Source organism: Mirounga leonina, unplaced genomic scaffold, assembly GCF_011800145.1.
Source record: "Mirounga leonina isolate KUSES-001 unplaced genomic scaffold, KU_Mleo_1.0 Mir_101664, whole genome shotgun sequence".
Classification (NCBI taxonomy): Eukaryota; Metazoa; Chordata; class Mammalia; order Carnivora; family Phocidae; genus Mirounga; species Mirounga leonina.
The window spans coordinates 26,612,496-26,630,508 of NW_023270175.1; the positions used below are offsets into that span (position 1 = coordinate 26,612,496).

The following is an 18,013-nucleotide window of genomic DNA, read 5'->3' on the forward strand; positions in this document are numbered from 1 at the left end:
TGTCTAGTGAGTTTGCTATGTAGTGTGTTTAGTGTGTTGTGTGCGCAGGCTAAGTGTATTCTGTGCGTGTTTAGTTATTTGTACTTGTGTCTGTGTTTGCTGTGTTGTGTGCGTGTCTTTACTCTGTTGTGTGTTCCGTTTGTCGTGTGCCTGTGTTTTTACCGTTTTGTGTGTAGTCTGTTGTGGTACTGGTTTGTGCGTGCTTACGCTTCTGTTTAGCTCTGTGAGTGTTAACCGTGCTGCGTGAGTGTTCCCAGCGACGTGCTTGCGTTTACGATGTTGTATGTTTGCTGAGCTGTGGCTGGTGTGTCATATATGGCGGGGGGGGCAGGGGCAGCGGCGAGTAGGGCCACCACTCACAAACTAAGGAGTCAACGCTTGGCTCAGACGGAAGTAAGGGAAATCGGCTCTAATGGTAATCGTTTCTCCTCGCTTGGGCCCCGGACGGCCAGCAGCGGCTCGGGGCCCGCACGGCGAGCTGGCCGGCCCGGGTCCGTGGCCTCGGAGCCATCAGGGCCCACGGTGGCGTGGGGGGGGGACGCGGCTAATGGGCCGTGAACCTGGAACTGCTACGCTCGCCCCAGGATCGGCGCCCTGCGGCGGCCGAGAGGGCGCTTTCTCCGGGTGGTGAGGCGGCGGGGGCCCAAGCGGGCCTGGACGTCCAGCGCCGCGCCGACGGTGGGAACGATCCTCGCGGGGCCAAGAGTGCGTTTGGCCAAAGCGGGTAAAGCGCGTGAGGGGTTGCCTGCCCGCTTCGGGCCGGAGGGAAGCCAGGGAGAGGCCCGGCGCCGCCCCGCCGGCCGCTGACTCGAGCCTGGCTCCAGTTCCCCACCGCAGCGCAAGCTCCGCGGAGCCCACTCGCGGGCGCCCGGCCGCCGCCGCCGCCTCACCTGCCAGGCGCCCGGCCGCGGCCCAATCAGCGGCGGTCGCTCGGCTGCGGCTGCCATGTTCCCCGCTCCGCGCTGCCAATCAGTGTGGCGGCGGCCAATGGGCTGCAGGGCCGGGGGTCAGGTGACCGCGGGCCAGCTGGCTCCCCATTGGCGCGCGCCGCGCGGCCTCCCGCTCGGTTTATGTGAGAGGAGTGAGTGATTGACTTTATCAGTCCAAGGACATTACTCTGGAGGCGAAGAGGCTGCGACTCGCGCGGCGAGCGGCGAGGACCGAGCCTGCCTCCAGCCCGCTGCCTGCCCGCCGGCCACGAGCCGGCTCTGCTGCTCAGCGCAGCCCAGCCGGGAGGCCCGTGCCGAGGGAGCCTCCTGGCCCCGCGGTGCTGCGCTCTCGGGGAGAGGAGGGGTGCCCGGGACCGGATTGGCCAACTCCGCCCTCCACTTATTATTTTGCTTATTTTTCTTTGTGCGCGCCTGTTAGTTTGTTAAACCAGATCTAGTCCCAGAGTCTTTTCTCCTCCCTTCTCCCGCTCCTTCTTCTCCCCTCCTCCCCCCCTCCTGCTCCTCTACTTCCCCTCCTCCCTCCTATCCCTCTGCAGGAGACTCTCACAGCGACGGAAAGTTGCAGCCCCTGGCACCGCCTTGGGGGGCTCCCGGCAGTGTCCAACCGCCGCCACCCCTCGCCGACTACGGCACTTCGGAGATCTCCTTCGCCCGCACCCTCGCTCAGTTCAGCGGTATCGCCTGTGCCCAGAACGCCCCACCCATGACGATGCTCCTGGACGGAGGCCCGCAGTTCCCCGGGCTGGGAGTGGGCAGCTTCGGCGCGCCGCGCCACCACGAGATGCCCAACCGCGAGCCGGCGGGCATGGGGCTGAATCCCTTCGGGGACTCGCCCCACGCCGCCGCCGCCGCCGCCGCCGCCTTCAAGCTGAGCCCCGCGGCGGCTCACGATCTGTCTTCGGGCCAGAGCTCTGCGTTCACGCCGCAGGGCTCGGGTTACGCCAACGCCCTGGGCCATCATCACCACCACCATCACCATCATCACCACGCCGGCCAGGTGCCCAGCTACGGCGGTGCCGCCTCCGCCGCCTTCAACTCCACGCGCGACTTTCTGTTCCGCCAGCGCGGCTCCGGGCTCGGTGAGGCGGCCTCGGGTGGCGGGCAGCACGGGCTCTTCGCCGGCTCGGCGAGCAGCCTGCACGCTCCAGCTGGCATTCCCGAGCCCCCTGGCTACCTGCTCTTCCCCGGGCTGCATGAGCAGGGCGCCGGGCACCCGTCGCCCACAGGGCACGTGGACAACAACCAGGTCCACCTGGGGCTGCGCGGGGAGCTGTTCGGCCGCGCCGACCCGTACCGCCCGGTGGCCAGCCCGCGCACGGACCCTTACACGGCCGGCGCGCAGTTCCCTAACTACAGCCCCATGAACATGAACATGGGCGTGAACGTGGCGGCCCACCACGGGCCCGGCGCCTTCTTCCGTTATATGCGGCAGCCCATCAAACAGGAGCTGTCGTGCAAGTGGATCGACGAGGCTCAGCTGAGCCGGCCCAAGAAGAGCTGCGACCGGACCTTCAGCACCATGCACGAGCTGGTGACACATGTCACCATGGAGCATGTGGGGGGCCCGGAGCAGAACAACCACGTCTGCTACTGGGAGGAGTGCCCTCGCGAGGGCAAGTCCTTCAAGGCGAAGTACAAACTGGTCAACCACATTCGAGTGCACACGGGCGAGAAACCCTTCCCCTGCCCCTTCCCGGGCTGCGGGAAGATCTTTGCCCGCTCCGAGAACCTCAAGATCCACAAGAGGACCCACACAGGTAAGGGGTAAGGCAGGCGGGCGCGTGATTCACAGCGGCACCGCGCCACGGAGCCGACTTGCAGCGCGAGGGAGAGGGGTGGCGACCAAAGAGAGGGGCGGCGCCCCGCCGGGGCCGTTCGGGAAAGAAGCGCTGCTGTCAGTGTCCCTCCACCTCTCGCCCTCCCCGCCCCGCGGCGCTTTTGCCCAGTTCTAACTTCCCGGGCAGACGGCTCCGCGGTCTCAGGAACTAATTGGAACCTTCTCGCGCCCAGGAACCAACTGGCGCCGCCTCTTTTTGTCTCTTTTCTGGGTTACTAGGAAGGGACTCCGAATGTGATGAGAGCGGATTGCTTACAAGCGACTTAGCTCTCGGCACACATTCGGGGAAAGCAACCATAGAAATGCTAATGAAAACTAACTTTCGGTTACTTCCGCTCTTATTTACCCTTGATTGGCACATCTCCTAATTAAATGACTGATACTTTTGTCAAACTATTTTTATTTGGAGTTCCAGGTTCAATTCAGTCCTTCGGGAGGAAAGCTAAAGTAGAAAAGACACCTCAGTTTCGTGGCTTGTTCCGAACATCTTGTAAAACTGTCCGGAGCCCCTGGATTTATATAGGTTTCTCTTTTCGAACGTTAAGTACAACGACCCCTGCTTTTTTAATACTGGGTTTAGCAAAACCGCCGCATCTGAAAGAGGCGAATTAAAAGGTACAAAGAAGGAACTGAACGGGATTGTCCCGTCCCCGGTCCATTGTCCCGCCCGGGCTGGGTTACATCGCCGAGGTAGCGGCGGAGCGTGGCCACGCGTTGGGAGCCCTGGGCCGGGTGGGATGCAAGCACAAGTTAGGGGAAAGTTTGGAGGAGCCAGAAGCTTCCCCGTCCTGCGCGAGAACAAAGGGACGCGCAGGTTCGGGGCCGACCCTGCCCCACCCCCGCCCGACCACCACTCCCCAGCCCAGCGGGCTCAACCAGCGCTCTCCATTTTTCTCCAGGGAACCGAGACGCCACAGCCGCCCCCAGTCGGCGCTCCCTCTCCGGGCCAGACCGCCAGGCGCTGCGTCTCCCGCTGCTGGGCCCTGGGAAGCTCCGGGCCCTGATCACGTTTTTGCCCCTTTGCGTTTTTGCCTTTTGCAGGTGAGAAACCGTTCAAATGTGAATTCGAAGGCTGCGACAGACGCTTTGCCAACAGCAGCGACCGCAAGAAGCACATGCATGTGCACACCTCGGACAAGCCCTATATCTGCAAAGTGTGCGACAAGTCCTACACGCACCCGAGCTCCCTGCGCAAGCACATGAAGGTAATTACCTCTTTATTAGCGGTCGGCGGTTTATAAACACTCGGCCCGACAGCGGGCCGCGGAACGGAAGCGCCCGCGCTGCCAACCCTGTATCCTCCACGTTAAATCCGATTTGCTCCAGCGGTGACACCTTGAACCCATTTTGGGCACCGGGGGGGGGGGGGGGGGGGGGGGGGGAGCACAGGGGGGAGGGCACGGTGGGGAGGAGGAGGAGGGAGCAGAGGAACAATTGGTTGTTTACTGGGAAGCTCTAACCGAGCTCGCCGGGGCTGGAGGTTGTAGTGGCCGCCTCTTCCCGGCACAGCCCGCGGTGGGAACCCGGAGTACCCGCGCCGAACCCGGGGGTGGGTGGTTCATTCGCTCTTCGGCTGCCGATCAAACAATAGGGCCGAGGAGCGTGGTCGGATTCCCACGCATTTGTCTGAGACCTCGCAGCGCCCAGGCTGCTTGTGCCACCTTTCTCCGTACCTGCTTTCCCAAGCCGAAGCGGGCTTGGTGAAACCTGGGCCGGGAGGGCGTATTTTAGAGGCCCCAAAGACCAAGTGCTTATCCCACTCCATCCGCGGAGAAAGGGCATGGATAAGACAAGGTGTTGTACTCCTTTGCCGTAATGCCGGTCTTAGGGCTGAAACTGTTGTGTTGGCGACCATCTCCGGGTTTTCTAGACATCGGTAATATGGAAATTAAAAAAAAAACAACAACAAAACCCAAATCAGCAGCATTTCTCGTTTAAGTGGGTCACTGGGCGGTCTTGCTCTTACAGTGCTCGAATTCTGCTCTTGTTTTTGCTTGCACAATGCCAGTTGGAATTATATTCATTATAATATATACATGTTAATTTTAGGTTCATGAATCTCAAGGGTCAGATTCCTCCCCTGCTGCCAGTTCAGGCTATGAATCTTCCACTCCACCCGCTATAGCTTCTGCAAACAGTAAAGATACCACTAAAACCCCTTCTGCAGTTCAAACTAGCACCAGCCACAACCCTGGACTTCCTCCCAATTTTAACGAATGGTACGTCTGAGGACAAACACAAACACAAACCCTGTTAATCATAGAATGGACCAAATGCATTTTAAAAAGGAAACTGAGACCAATCAGATGGAAATGGAGTTCTTTAAGGCAAGAGGCCATATATAGGGTTACATCTTGTTAATTGCAATTGTCCAGGAAGGTTTTTGGGCAAGATCCAAAAGTAGCCTGCCCTTTTCTCAGGATTAGAAAATATGTTTTGGCATTTGAAAGATTTTCAAAAAAAATCTTTTTCACTGCTTTTTCCTCCCTTTTCTCTTGCTCTCTGCACACCCCATTCCTAAACTCCTTCAGCTCATTTTAACACTTGTCCTGTTTCTTGAGAGGAAGTTATAGAAGGCTTGTTGGTGGTGGTGATGTTAAACTGATGGAAATTCTTCGCCTTAGTGGTGATTGTTTAAACTCTCACAGTCTTAAACCGTGCCAAAGTCCTGTTATGTCTTGAACTTTTCCTCAAAGCATTACACTTGTGAATGTATTTTTGTCTAATGGGGTCGAAACTGTTGTTCAGTATTTTTTCAGGCTGAGGATGTGATGTTACTCTACACAGATTGTGACGTTTAGTATACAGTTGCCTTTTGTAATAACTTTTTTTTTTTGTAAATACATATCCATTGATGCCATATTTATCGTTTGTAATTTAATTATTGCTACAAGTGCCGGGAACTGAACAATATTTATGGAAAAAAATGTTTTCTAACAAATGCTGTACAGCTTTTGATTATAACTGCTTTAGCATTAAATTTTATTGTTTTGAAAGAAGAACACAATTTACAGTTTTTGAACCACTGACTCCTTTCTCTTGTTTTGTAACAGCCTCCCTCTACAAAGAGGAGACGTAAGCAAATGAAATCTTGTTTGTTGGTATTTATAACTCACTCAGATCCCTTTTTTAATTGTTAAATTATTTTTCTATTGCAGTGTAGATTCCTTACAGTGTCAGTTTCCATCTGGGGAGACCCTCCTTTCCTTATCTGTAGCTCAGATGGTTGTTTAACTGCGAGTTTAAATGTGTTTGTCCTGGATTTTCAGCATGCAAATCAAATATTACTGATCAGTTCAGTTAGTGGCCATGACATCTCAATCTTGTATTTCAAAGACTGAGAAGCTGGATTTAATCATCCCTGCCCTACATATATAAACATAAGGTAACCTAATGAGTTTTATGTCCCTTAGTTTTTTATTACCTTACATAAAAATGAACATTGTGGCAGGATGCATGTCTGTGTATGCTATCGAGGGATCACCCATATACATATATATGTTTGTATCTATGACTTATCTAATCTGCCTATCAAATCTATCTAGCTATCTATATATTTTCAAAAGTAAGCGTATGTCTGAAACAGTGGTGATGAGTAAGGCCAGTTGAGCCGTGCTTACTTATGGTTAAAGTGCTTCTTAAAAGAACCATAGTCCATTTACAGTTTTGGAAGGCAAAGGCTGATTTGTTTTGCTGTATATAGTTCCATTCATAATTATCAGTTATTCATAACATTTTTATAGCGGTGTAATAACTGCAGCGGTTCTGAAATGATATTATGGAAAGAAAAAAACATTTGCAAAATATGTATTTTTAAAGTTCATGGTTTGTAGGCACAGATGTTAAGAGCATTGTTTCCATTAAAATCAATAACAATGAAAAATGGTTGTTTGCTTTGTGACAAAATATTAACAATCCATTTAATCTTCAGCGAAGCAACTCATGTGGACAAACAGTTGTTTTACAGTTGTTGTATGAAAAAAACTGATTACTATATTGGTGGGTTGGACTGGGTAGAGTATCGAGAGACTTTTTAACTAATTTAGGGTGCCGTTTAATATTGAGAGCCCAGTCTCTGCATGAATAACCAGCTTGCAAATCAGCAAATAGAATGGTGGAGATAAGGAATTGTAAAGAATTTAGAAATGTAATGAATAGGCTTAAGTACCTCCTTCTCTTGAAGGGGCAATGCTCTAGGTTTTTTGGTGGCAGTCCATTTGGTATTATACAATATCATTTTGAATTATAGGATTTTGTTTATTGTTCTTTTTGAAGAAATAAAGTCTTGGCACATCTTATTTATGTTATAACATTTTTGTATTTAGTGCCTGATTTTTTTTTCATGTTCAAATAAATCAACCTTAAATTGAAATGCCCAGAGAACTTCTGATGATTAAAAAAGAAACTTTGATTTCCTGGATACAGTTGAAGCAGTCTATTTTAAGTTATCTACTGATCTTTGTCAACAATTATTGACAGTTTCTAATTGCAAATTGCTTTGGATGCAATTTTTTGTTTGTGGAGAATGGGGTTTTTTTTTTTTTTTTTTTTTTTGCACTTTCCTCCTCCTCCGCCAGTAGACAAGGCAAGGGCCTGAATGCCATGAACAGAGAGATTGGGATGACTTCACAAGTGATGAGCAGGTAACCTGGTCAGTCCACCACTCCTACCCCAGACATTCCAATCTTGACCTTGACACTGAGGGTGCTGGACCAAATTCCTGTTTCAGGATTTTTCCTTCACTTCAAACCAGAGGCCGTTTTAAATGCTCAGCAGGTTTGCAGAAAGTGTATGTTCATAATACTGGCGCTAAATGTCTTCCAACTTAAGTCTAAATAGTGTTTTTTTGTCTGAAATATGCATTGAACTTCCACAATTTACTGTGTTCTCCATGAATTTCCTCTCCACCCCCAACTTAACCTAATCTCACATGGGGGTTGACTGGTGGGTTGGTTGAAGGATTCTCTCAGAAACTTGCTTCTCCTCCCTGCCAGTAAAAATATTAAATATCTCTTTAGGAGACATAAAGAAGAGTTTGATTTTTCCTTAGCAAGCTTGGTATTATTCTACCATAAAATTTTTACAGTAAAGCATTGTGTCCTAAGAGGGGAAGATACCAGTTAACAATGATGATAAGCAATATTTAAGATAAAGTAAAAGCTTTGCCCCTCTACGTGATTTCCTCTAATTCTGGTGTAGCATCATGTTTCTCAAATAGTCTCTGCCCTGTCACTTGTTGGCAAAAAATAAGTTTATTTCAGTAGAAAACTTTTCACAGATTTTCCTCCTATAATCTGACTCTGGGAGTGCACATTTATATTCTTGAATTTTCAGTAAATACCTTAAAGAATAAGCACCCCCCCCCCCAACAAAAAACCTTGCAACCCTAAAGATGGATCAGCTGGAAACCATGAATGTCAACTGGGCTCTTAGTGATCTACCTGTTATTTTCCTTCTTGCACCTGGTAAGACCTTTGTTAAAAGTCCATTATCTTTCCCAAACTGGGTGGTTTAGCTTAAGATTTCCACTGTTGGGTGGGGAAAGGGGAGGTGTCTATTTCCCAGCCGACCGAAGTCTGGCCTTCATCCAGTTTGGAAGGTTAAAGATCAGAGTCCAGGCTAAGCGGGGCAGTCCGTCTCAGCTACTGCGAAGGTTGGAGAGCGAGCAGGGACCGCCTCCGCTCACAAAGCCTCCCTGGAAAGTTGTGCTCAGGACCTCCTCGCCCCTCCCCCCTTCTTGCCGCCTGCTGTCCCCCTGCCGCTGCGCCCCTGGCACCTTCTCCTCCCCCTATAAGCTCCCCCTCCCCCCAAACAGAGGAGAAAAGTCGGAGGGCCTCTTGCCACTCAAGTTTCTGTAAGAATAGCCACCGGCGTGCCCATGCCCCGAAGGGCGGGTTCCCCGCCTGGCAGCCAGGCTGCCTCTCTCGATGTCTGACCCTCGAGGCTTTGCCCCGGGGACGAGGCCAGGCGTTTCGGAAGTCAGGGCTCCCGCTCCGCGCTCCTCGGGCCCCTCGTCGGGGCGCCCAGGGTCCCTGTGCACACACCAACCTCTTGCAAGTCCCGGTCGAAGCTCGGGGCGGGGGGTGGGGGGCGGGCGGGGAAGGGACCTCGTTTCCTAGGGTCAATTCTCCCGCGGTCTCGGCCCGCTGACCCTTTGACCTCCACCTACAGGGCCCTCGGCGGCCGTAAGCCGGCGGTCGCCCGGGTTCCGCGGACGCTTCGCGCCCCATCGCCTCCCGGCCTCATTAGGCCGGCGGGGCTGTAAAGCAGGACTCAGCCGCTGCCTAATCCGGACCTGGGGTCAATACGAGCCCAAACAATGGTGAGCTCCGAAGGCCACAGCGTAGCGCTGGCCGCAAACTTTGTGTTCCATTCATTTTCTCCAGGCGGCGGGGGTGGGAGGAGGGAGGGAGGGAGGCACTCGGACGCCCGGAGGCCGCTCCCGGCTGCCGGGGCTCCGAGGCGGGCGTCCTCTGGCTCGGCCCTCCCGGTCTCTTCGCGGGGCCTGGGGCCGGAGGGGAGCGAGGCCCGGGGCTTGGGTGGCGGCCCGCGTGGCGGTGCGGGGGTGCGAGGGTTCTAGGGCCGGCCCGGAGGGGGCCGCCCCCGCGCCGGGAGCAGACTTTGAAGTGGGTTTTTAGCGCGCACGTGCGAGAGCCGGGCCGGGGCCGGAGCGGGGACCCGCTGCGAGGGAAGAGAAGGCTCGGCCCGGGCCCCAGCCCCCCCCCCGCTCCCCGCCGCTCCGGCCTTTTCAAGCCCGCCGCCCCCCCCCCCCCGGCCCGCACTCCCGCGCAGGCGCACACCCCACAGCCGTCGAGCCGCTCCGACTGCCAGGGGGTGGGGGGAGAGTTGAAAGCGGCTTTGCTGCGCCGCGGCCTCGGCGGAGCGGGGAGGGAGGGGAGGAGAGGGGTGTGGGGAAGGGGGGTGGTTTTGGGGCGGCTCTCGAGCGCGGAACATGGCGGCCGGATGCGAACCCCCGCGGAGCGCAGCAAAGCGCCGACTGCGGGCCGCCGAACTGTTGTGTGCTTTAAACTCCCTCGTTATTCCTCGGCTCCGAGCGCCTCGCGGGCGAATGTAGGTTGTGGCGGCCGGTCGCAAAATTGTGAAAAAACGGAAGCGAAGAAGTTCTTCCAGGGCATTCTGGGCGTGGGAAGTTGGCGAGCCTTCTGGGTGTTGGGGCTCCCAGGGGACTTGGACTTGAAGCCCGCTGGAGGCCGCCCCACCCTCCCGTCCCGACTGAAAACCTCTCCTCCGGGCCCTCCGGGGTGGGGGGGGGTGCCATTTTGAGTTCTTGGGCCGGCTCGGGAAGCCGCAGCGAGTCCGATCCCCCTAAAAATGCCAATGAGCGGCCGCTTTCTCCTCCAGGACAATGGCGGGGCCCGGGAGGGGACACGCAGGTACCATTTCCATATAAAACGTGCCATTGCGAGTTCGAACCCTAAGCGTTGCTCGGGCCCCGTTTTCTGCATATCTCGTTTAAACGTGGACCTTTGAGAAATGGCACTGTCGCAGCTTTTGTGTGTGCTGTTAACAGCTGGTGATCCTACGCGAACGGGGGGGGGGGGGGGGGAAAGGCCACAGTCCCGAAAACTTTCATTCAGCTTTTGCTTAACTGCCTAAATCCTGGCGGGTGAAAGAACCCCTGGTAGGTCTGGGATCTCGAGCTCGTGGTTTTTTTTTTTTTTTTCCTGCAGAAAAAGTTTGCAGATTCACCTTCAGATGTGTGTTTCGGGAGGACAAAAAAAAAAAAAAAAGTGGGATAAAAAGGTGTAGCTGTTGACCCCCCGCCTCCTCTAGGAAAATGAGCGGCACGAATTCTTTCAGGTTGCGTCTTCGTGGAGGCCAACAGCTGAACTAAAAGGCAGCCTTCTCGGGGCTGCCCACCGTCGAGCATTTGGGCACCTGAAAGTGTGGGGCAGTTCCCGGGGGGCCACCTTGGGAAGGGTCCCAGGTGGGTGGGCAGGTCATTAGCAAAGCTGGCCCAGATCTGGGGGGAAATCTGCAAAACAGTGCCTTTATCAGCAGAGAACAATTGATGGGGTTGTCTTTCCTCCTTTTCAGTGCACAAAGAAGACGGCTTTGGAGCAAGAATTTGGAATATGCATTTAAGTTGTCGTGCTTTGCATTGGAAACCCCTGGGCAATTAAAATAATAAGCATGCCTTGTAGTATTTTCTGTCCTTTTCTTATGTGTAATTCCTGCAAGTCAAAGGGGCTGCAGCCTCTTCTGCAGTTTGGAAACTTGTTTTGAAATTGCCACCAAACAGATCTTTTTTTCCCCCCTTTGGTTGAAGTTTCCTTCCCGGGCTCAGCCACTCCCCCCACCCCCTCACTGGAATGGAGTATTGACATCTTTGAGAGATCAAAGGAAGTAGATGGTGCTTGGTCTATACTTTATTTTTCCATGCTGTAGTTTGAACCCTGAGCTTTGAGCTTTTCCCTGGTTAAATCTCTTGGTACCGAAAGTGTGAAAAATGAAAAGTTCGTCAACTTGAAAAAGCTTTAGCTAATGGTTAGGCAGTTTGTCTCTCTAAGAACTACAGAGCCTGGATTGTCTCTTAAATTGGCATTAAAATCAAGCTAAAGATGCGCTGGTGAACTGTCTCCCCCGGATACCTGCGGTGTTCTTTGGGTCATTTGATATGGTAAAACTGGCGGATTTGCATAGGAATTATGTGAATGGAATTTCTGCAAAACTGGATGAGTGATAAGTTGGTAGAACTCTTATATTTGTTTGAGGACTCTGAAGGGCACTGCTTTTCCCACTGAGGCTTGGTTTCTATCATAACCATTGAAATTTACAGCTTGAAAAACACTAAGTATGCAGGAAGCATTAAAAGGGGGGAGTGGTTCAGAGTACTTGGACTCCTAATAATAACACAGGAGCAAAACAGCTTTGAACAGGATTCAAGAAACTCTGGTTTCAACAAAATCTCTTAAAACGAAAGAAAATATCTTTCTTTAAAAATCATACAACAAAGCAAACACTTTTGCATATTTTTAATGTGATGACAGTTCAACCTGTTGACTAATCTGATGAATAGAGAGAAATGTGACCTTACGGTAACTGTAGAAATAGCCAGCACCAGATGGCAAGTTTATTATGTTCGATCCCTAATAGGATGTGTATGCTGTCTAATGTGTTGCATTGTAACACAACGTACGTAAAGACCATTTGAATGTATGGTGTTAAAAAGAAAAGATTCCATTGTGTTCTATTATAAACTAGCACTTAAAACAACATAGCCAGTAACAATTTAAGACATTTTTCTAAGAGTAAATATAGCTTGTTTTGACCTATCTGCAGTTCACTTTTTGTTTTTTTGCCAGTGTTGTCCTGCTTGGTATCCGGGACAGTCTCTAATTCCTGACGAAGAACTTGATACTGATGTTGGTATGCAGCAGCCAGCCCTCCATAACACTACCTATCCTAAATGCAGGGTTAATGCCGAGCCTACTGTGCAAGAAATGATTTACTGATGAGGTTTCAAAGAAAACCACATCAATTTGGATGTCTGTTACCCTGAAGTGATCATTTTAAGAGTAGTAGCTTCTTCCCGACGTATAAAAAGACTCTTTTCTTCTTTTGGTGTATTTCAGTCTGTGTTGAGCAATCATTTGTGAAATGAAAAAGCAAAAATGCTCCCCCCACCCCCTCTCCCCCCCACCTCCCCGGGCGCCCTGCCACTTTAGGATTGTAAGTGGGAAGATGGAGGTGAAGATTGGCCTAATTCATAACCCAGTGTGTATTATCTCATGCATTGTGTTGACCTTGTTGAAAATCTCTTTCAAATATCTGCATTCCACATGTAGAGCTCAAGTGTTTAAAATTAGAAACATGAATGCTTGTTTTGTTAATTTTGTATGTTTGTGTTCAAAAAGCAGTACCCAGGATCCCTACAATTGTTGTTTGACTTAAATAAAACCATTAAAATTTTTTGTGATCATTGTTTTATTACGGTGACAACCAGAACTCCTAAATAATGTTGATTAACCTGTTGAATTGGGACAATTTTATATTCTCATCACATTTTTCATGATATAGCTGGGGCTTTCACTGAGCAAAAAACCTGCAAAAAAAAAAAAAAAGCCGACCAAACAAACCCACTGAACAAAACTCAGCCAACTGTTTTGAGCTCACAGTGTTTTCCCAGAGGGACTCGGGGCCAGGTGCTGGGGAAGTCAGGGGAAAAATTCAGAGTCGAGGATTGATAGGGGTGAATAGAAGGAAGGACGGGAGGCAGGAGTTTGGAGGACCAAGAGCTTGTGCATACCACTCTTTGGGTGAGAAAGAGAGAGAAAGACAAAGCTAAAGATGGCCTCGAAGAAGAAAGGAGGGCCTCTGGAGAGCAGATATTATAGCACGGCACATGACATGTCTTTTATTCAGGAGCCCCAAAGTGGTTCTTGGGGTAGACAACTTGGCAACCATTGATTAGGACACTTACCGAATCATGGAATATAGGTGTTATTAAAACACAAGTTGTCGTTAATTAACTGTAGTGTTAGAGAAGATGAAGACACTTAAGAGAAATTCTTCGAACTCCAGATACTTGATTTCTCATTTTAAATTGAACCTCTGTAATCTAATGTAATCTGCGAGTGGCCATCATTCTATTTATTTGACGTGATTACGCCGTGAGAGGTATTGTAAATTGCAGCCTGATAGAGTATATCGCTATTGGTTCTTTAGATCCAGTTTTATTAAAATTTCTAAGTAGACTGATGATACTGTAATTTTTAAGTAGTGGGAAAACGGCTCATCTCCCTCTGATTTTGGTTGTTCATTTACATTAAGAGCAGGAGTATAGGCCAGTCAAGAAAGACTATCGTTCTTTGATTCTCAGCTCCCGAAAATTGGACATTTTTATATCCCACTATACCAACGCCGGTAGAATTTTTTGTTTTGTTTTTGTTTTTAAGAACAAGAACTGTGTTCTTTCAGACAGGCAGTGGAGTATTATAATGGGATTACTTAAAAAGCCCTTGGAAAGGTAGACTACAAAGTTGTGCATGAGCCAGCTGCCCTGGGATAATAATACCTCCTAGGGTTATTCTAAGGATTAACACAAAAAGTCCATAAAGAACCTGGCACACAGTCATCCCTGAACAAATGAGAATTCCCTTCTTTTCCTCTTGCTTTGGGGTAGTTTCCTAGTTTTACTATTATGGATTATTTTGTTAAAAACACGTAGTGATTTGTACTGGGGTGCAAATGAATGCCGTTTTCAGAAAATAGATGGAGACTTAGGGTATATAAGAAATACTGCATTTCATAAGCATAATTGCTAGATCGGGCATGTGGGTTTATGAACATAGCTATGAATATTTAAACACGTAAAAGTGAAGTGTTATTAGATGCCTGTTGTAAGTTATCTTCCAATGAATACACTTATTCTTAGATAAAAATAAGTTGTGTACTTAGAGTCTGTAAACATAGTAATTTAGTGGTTTACTTTTAATTTGATAAAATTTTACTTTAGTCAACAGCTTGATTCTTACTGTATTTAGAGCAAATGACAATTTTACAATGTGAAAATTGGCATTCACGTTTAACAAAAAGATTAAATCGTATGATGTCTTAAATTATTCAGTTTCCCCCTACTAAATTTATGTTAGTATTATGCGGATGTGACTGTAGAATAATGAGACCGATTTCCCTATGGGGCTTAGAAGCTAGCTTTGGAAGCAGTTCTGAAAGAAGGGTCCCCAAAACGTTTTGAGCGATGTCAGCATCCTTAGAATAAGTTTAGGGACTCCCTAGGTTATGGCCTCACCTAAGATAAAAACACAAACAACAGCCACCAGTCTTAATACTTTACCGCCATACTTTTGGTTTTTGTTTTTGTTTTTTAAAGATTTTATTTATTTATTTGACAGAGAGAGACCCAGCGAGAGAGGGAACACAAGCAGGGGGAGTGGGAGAGGGAGAAGCAGGAGAGAGAGAAGCAGGCTTCCCACAGAGCAGGGAGCCCGATGTGGGACTCGATCCCAGGACCCTGGGATTATGACCTGAGCCGAAGGCAGACGCTTAACGACTGAGCCACCCAGGTGCCCCTCCTTATGGTTTTCTTATGTTTTGAAAGGATAACCTGATTATTTTATGTTAAAACTGAGGCCTGACTGAAGGTGAAGAAATGCTCTATTACAGCATTATGAAATGCGTTATTTTTTTCTCAGTGATGGGTCTATTCATGCAGTAAAACCAAACAGAAACACCAAACACACTAAGCTCTTCCCGGATGAACTGAGTGGGAAGTGTGTGTTTCCTTCCCACTCATTTTGGGGCCTTGGAGCTTCCCAGAGAGGTTGTACTGCTGAATGATAATGGCTTTTGTATGGAGTCTGGAGGACTTTTCATTATTCCTTCCTAAACTGGTTTATCACTTTTGTCTATTTCTTTTGGACTTTGCCCTATTAGATGCGGGGGTCGGCCGTGTTCAATTTGTTCTGAGTATTTGTTGTCGGTTACTTAGTAAGAGCGAGGTTATATTAAGTGACCAGTTTCAAACCTGACAGCGCTGTAGTGCCTTCCGTGGCGGATCCTCGTATAGGTGACATTAGTCTAGAGTCGCAGGGATCAAATCAGTCAGCTCGGCCTTCCAGGTCTTCCGGTAAAATAGGAAGGGGGCTGGGTGCAGGGGCAGGCAGGAGAACACCCTCTTTGATTCTTAAAGAAGTGTTCCTGCTCCTGTTGCCTTTCCTTAGGGGGAAAAAAAAAGTCCTCTTTGTTTTTAATCAGATCATCAGAAACTTCATTGGTGCAATGAGAAAAATGTTGTTGCCAACAATTCCCTCTGTAAATGTCCCAGAGTCAATAATAGGCGATTTGTGATACAAGATGAGTAAATGCATTGTAACATTTCGATAGGAATCCAGTGCATAGGACTTGTTTACCGATGATTCACTAATGTTACCCAGCCAGAACTTACATGGAAAAGATGCTCGTGTCATAGTTTTGCAGCTGATCACCAACAGAGTATGTAATTGGTTGTCCAGCTGATAACATTCCTTTGGGGACTTCTCTAGTCTTTATAAAAAATATTTAGCCAGGGTATTCACTGAGATGTGACATCTTGGTGGTGGTGATAACCCCAAACAAAAGGTGTTTCCTTAACTCCTGACCATTGAGGTAGTAAATGAAGACGTTCAGTTGAGCAACATCAGTGATTTCAATTGATTCATCAATCGCCAGTATCTCGCAGCCATCATGTTTCACTTTGCTAACAAGCTGGTACCCCACATCTGATGCCAACAACCCTGGTCTTTCAAACAAATGACATGTTTGATAAAGAAATCTTTTCAAAATCATTATGCACTTCAGCATTTGTCTTTTCTTCCAGCACAGCATCTGTGCATCTGTTCCATCAGGCGTCTATTCCTTGATCATTTCTGAGCCTTCCGTGGTTTTTGAGCCTGATGTGCGGGTATATCAAGGATGTGAAATGAAGCTTCTTCCATTGGATGTTATGTCGTTGAACACTGAAACACCATGTTTCTGTCCCAGGCACTAGATTTAATCTTGTGAATGAGCCGGCAGGGAAGCTTTCTCACAAGACTTTCTGATAAGACATTGTTGTGAAAGCAATTGAGTGGGGGAGGGGAGAGAAACCCTTATTTAGGAAAAACATTAAGGATAACTTTTTGGGGTTGTCTGTGCTCTGGGTACTTGAAACTTCATACTACTTTTATAAGTGTTGAAAGTTTCAGTGCCTTAAGGCATCTCTCTGAACTGGTGAAATGAAAATTCACATGGTCCGACTGGTTAAAAATGGATGCGGTTCTTTAGTGAGCCCTGTCTAACCGCATAATTTGCTTTTGTATGTTTAAAACTGAGAAAGTCTTAATCTGTAGTTTGCTTGTGTCCGGACCGCATGCATCTGGCTCCATTAGATTCCCTGTAATTGCATATTGACTAATTGTATAACACAACTATTTGAACACTGAATTTAAACCCAAATGCTTCTGTGTGGGCTTAAACTGTAATCACTTTGGTTAAGTGAGTAGTTGGAATAAACTACTTGAAAATCAGGACTCAGGACAAGAACCCCTTCCCTATTTTCAAAAAAGAAAAAAAAAAAAAGAAAAAAGAAAAATCTAGAAACAACTTTGAATTTATAAATTAACCATCCAGTTTTCTATTGGGCAAATATTGAATCAGAAAATGAATTGGTAATTGCTAAACGCAAAATCCTGAGACACAATAAATATTTTATCACATCTTCTACACTTGCTCCTTTTAAGTGTTTTAAATTGAGCATCCACATATAATATAAATATGTTAATTAAAATTAAATCATTTTGAAAAGGTAATTGTGCAATTGTTTTCAATTTGCATTCATTTCTTTAAATGTGTGGCCTCGGGCAGTTTTTGTTGGGGTGGGGGAGGATTGATTCCTAGCCTGCACTAATTGAAACTTATCTTGTGCATGTACGGTGTTCAGTAAAGGAGTCGTGGCTTGTGTGTTCACGCATATACGTTAAATTAGATGAAAAGTACGTGTTCACAGTAGTCTGGTGTTCAAAACTGAAGTTCCTGGTAGAATCGGGAGAGAGCATTCTTTAGCTAAAATAGATGGTTAAAACCCATTTCTTCCGTGTGAGAAAAATGGTGCAACTGCTGTGAGTGGCTCGAGTGTTTATGTTTGAGTTTTACATGTATTGTCTAGAATGAAAGAAGCGGAGGACCGCACTGATCCTCAGGTTGAGCATTAGCCTCAAGCACAGGTCGTGTGTCCCAGGCTTCCCCCCTCTTAAACGGTTTCATTCAGGGCACAACCTGACCACCATTCCACCATTCCAGGAACTTCTCTACTTACGTTCTCAGGCAAGACTTTTCACTGCATTCCTCCTTGGTTTTGTTAGGCATTCTGAAAGTCAGAGGACCAGCTATATGGAACTCAGGCCAAAACTTCAGTCATTTCAGAAAACATTCAATACGAATCGCGAAGTTATTATATATATTTAAATTAGTTGATTCATTAAATTAACTGGATGTGCTGATGTTGTGTAGGGACAAAATGAAGTGGGGACTCAGGAGATGGTACAGATACATTTTATCTTTGCTTATTTAGATATTTTCACAGAACTATGAGGCCCATGGGGCCGCCTGATGGGTGTGGTTTGTGGATCACCTGTATGAAAATTTCTTGGGGGGCAGCTGGCTGGCTCAGCCTGTGGCTCAGCGTGCGATTCTTGATCTCAGGCTCGTGAGTTCAAGCCCCACGTTG

At 48.5% G+C, this 18,013-nt stretch overlaps 1 protein-coding gene across 2 annotated transcripts; it reads left to right on the forward strand.

The window, feature by feature from the left end:
• The first annotated feature begins 1,653 nt into the window (after window positions 1–1,653).
• Window positions 1,654–12,263, forward strand: ZIC3 (Zic family member 3). Of its 2 annotated transcripts, none has more exons than XM_035006573.1 (3): window positions 1,654–2,707; window positions 3,829–3,992; window positions 12,114–12,263. In XM_035006573.1, exons 1-3 carry the CDS (start codon window positions 1,654–1,656, stop codon window positions 12,261–12,263), a joined length of 1,368 nt encoding a protein of 455 aa, XP_034862464.1. The 2 variants fall into 2 exon arrangements, with proteins under 2 accessions (XP_034862464.1, XP_034862456.1); XM_035006565.1 differs by lacking the exon at window positions 12,114–12,263 and adding an exon at window positions 4,837–5,016.
• Window positions 12,264–18,013: the final 5,750 nt, after the last annotated feature.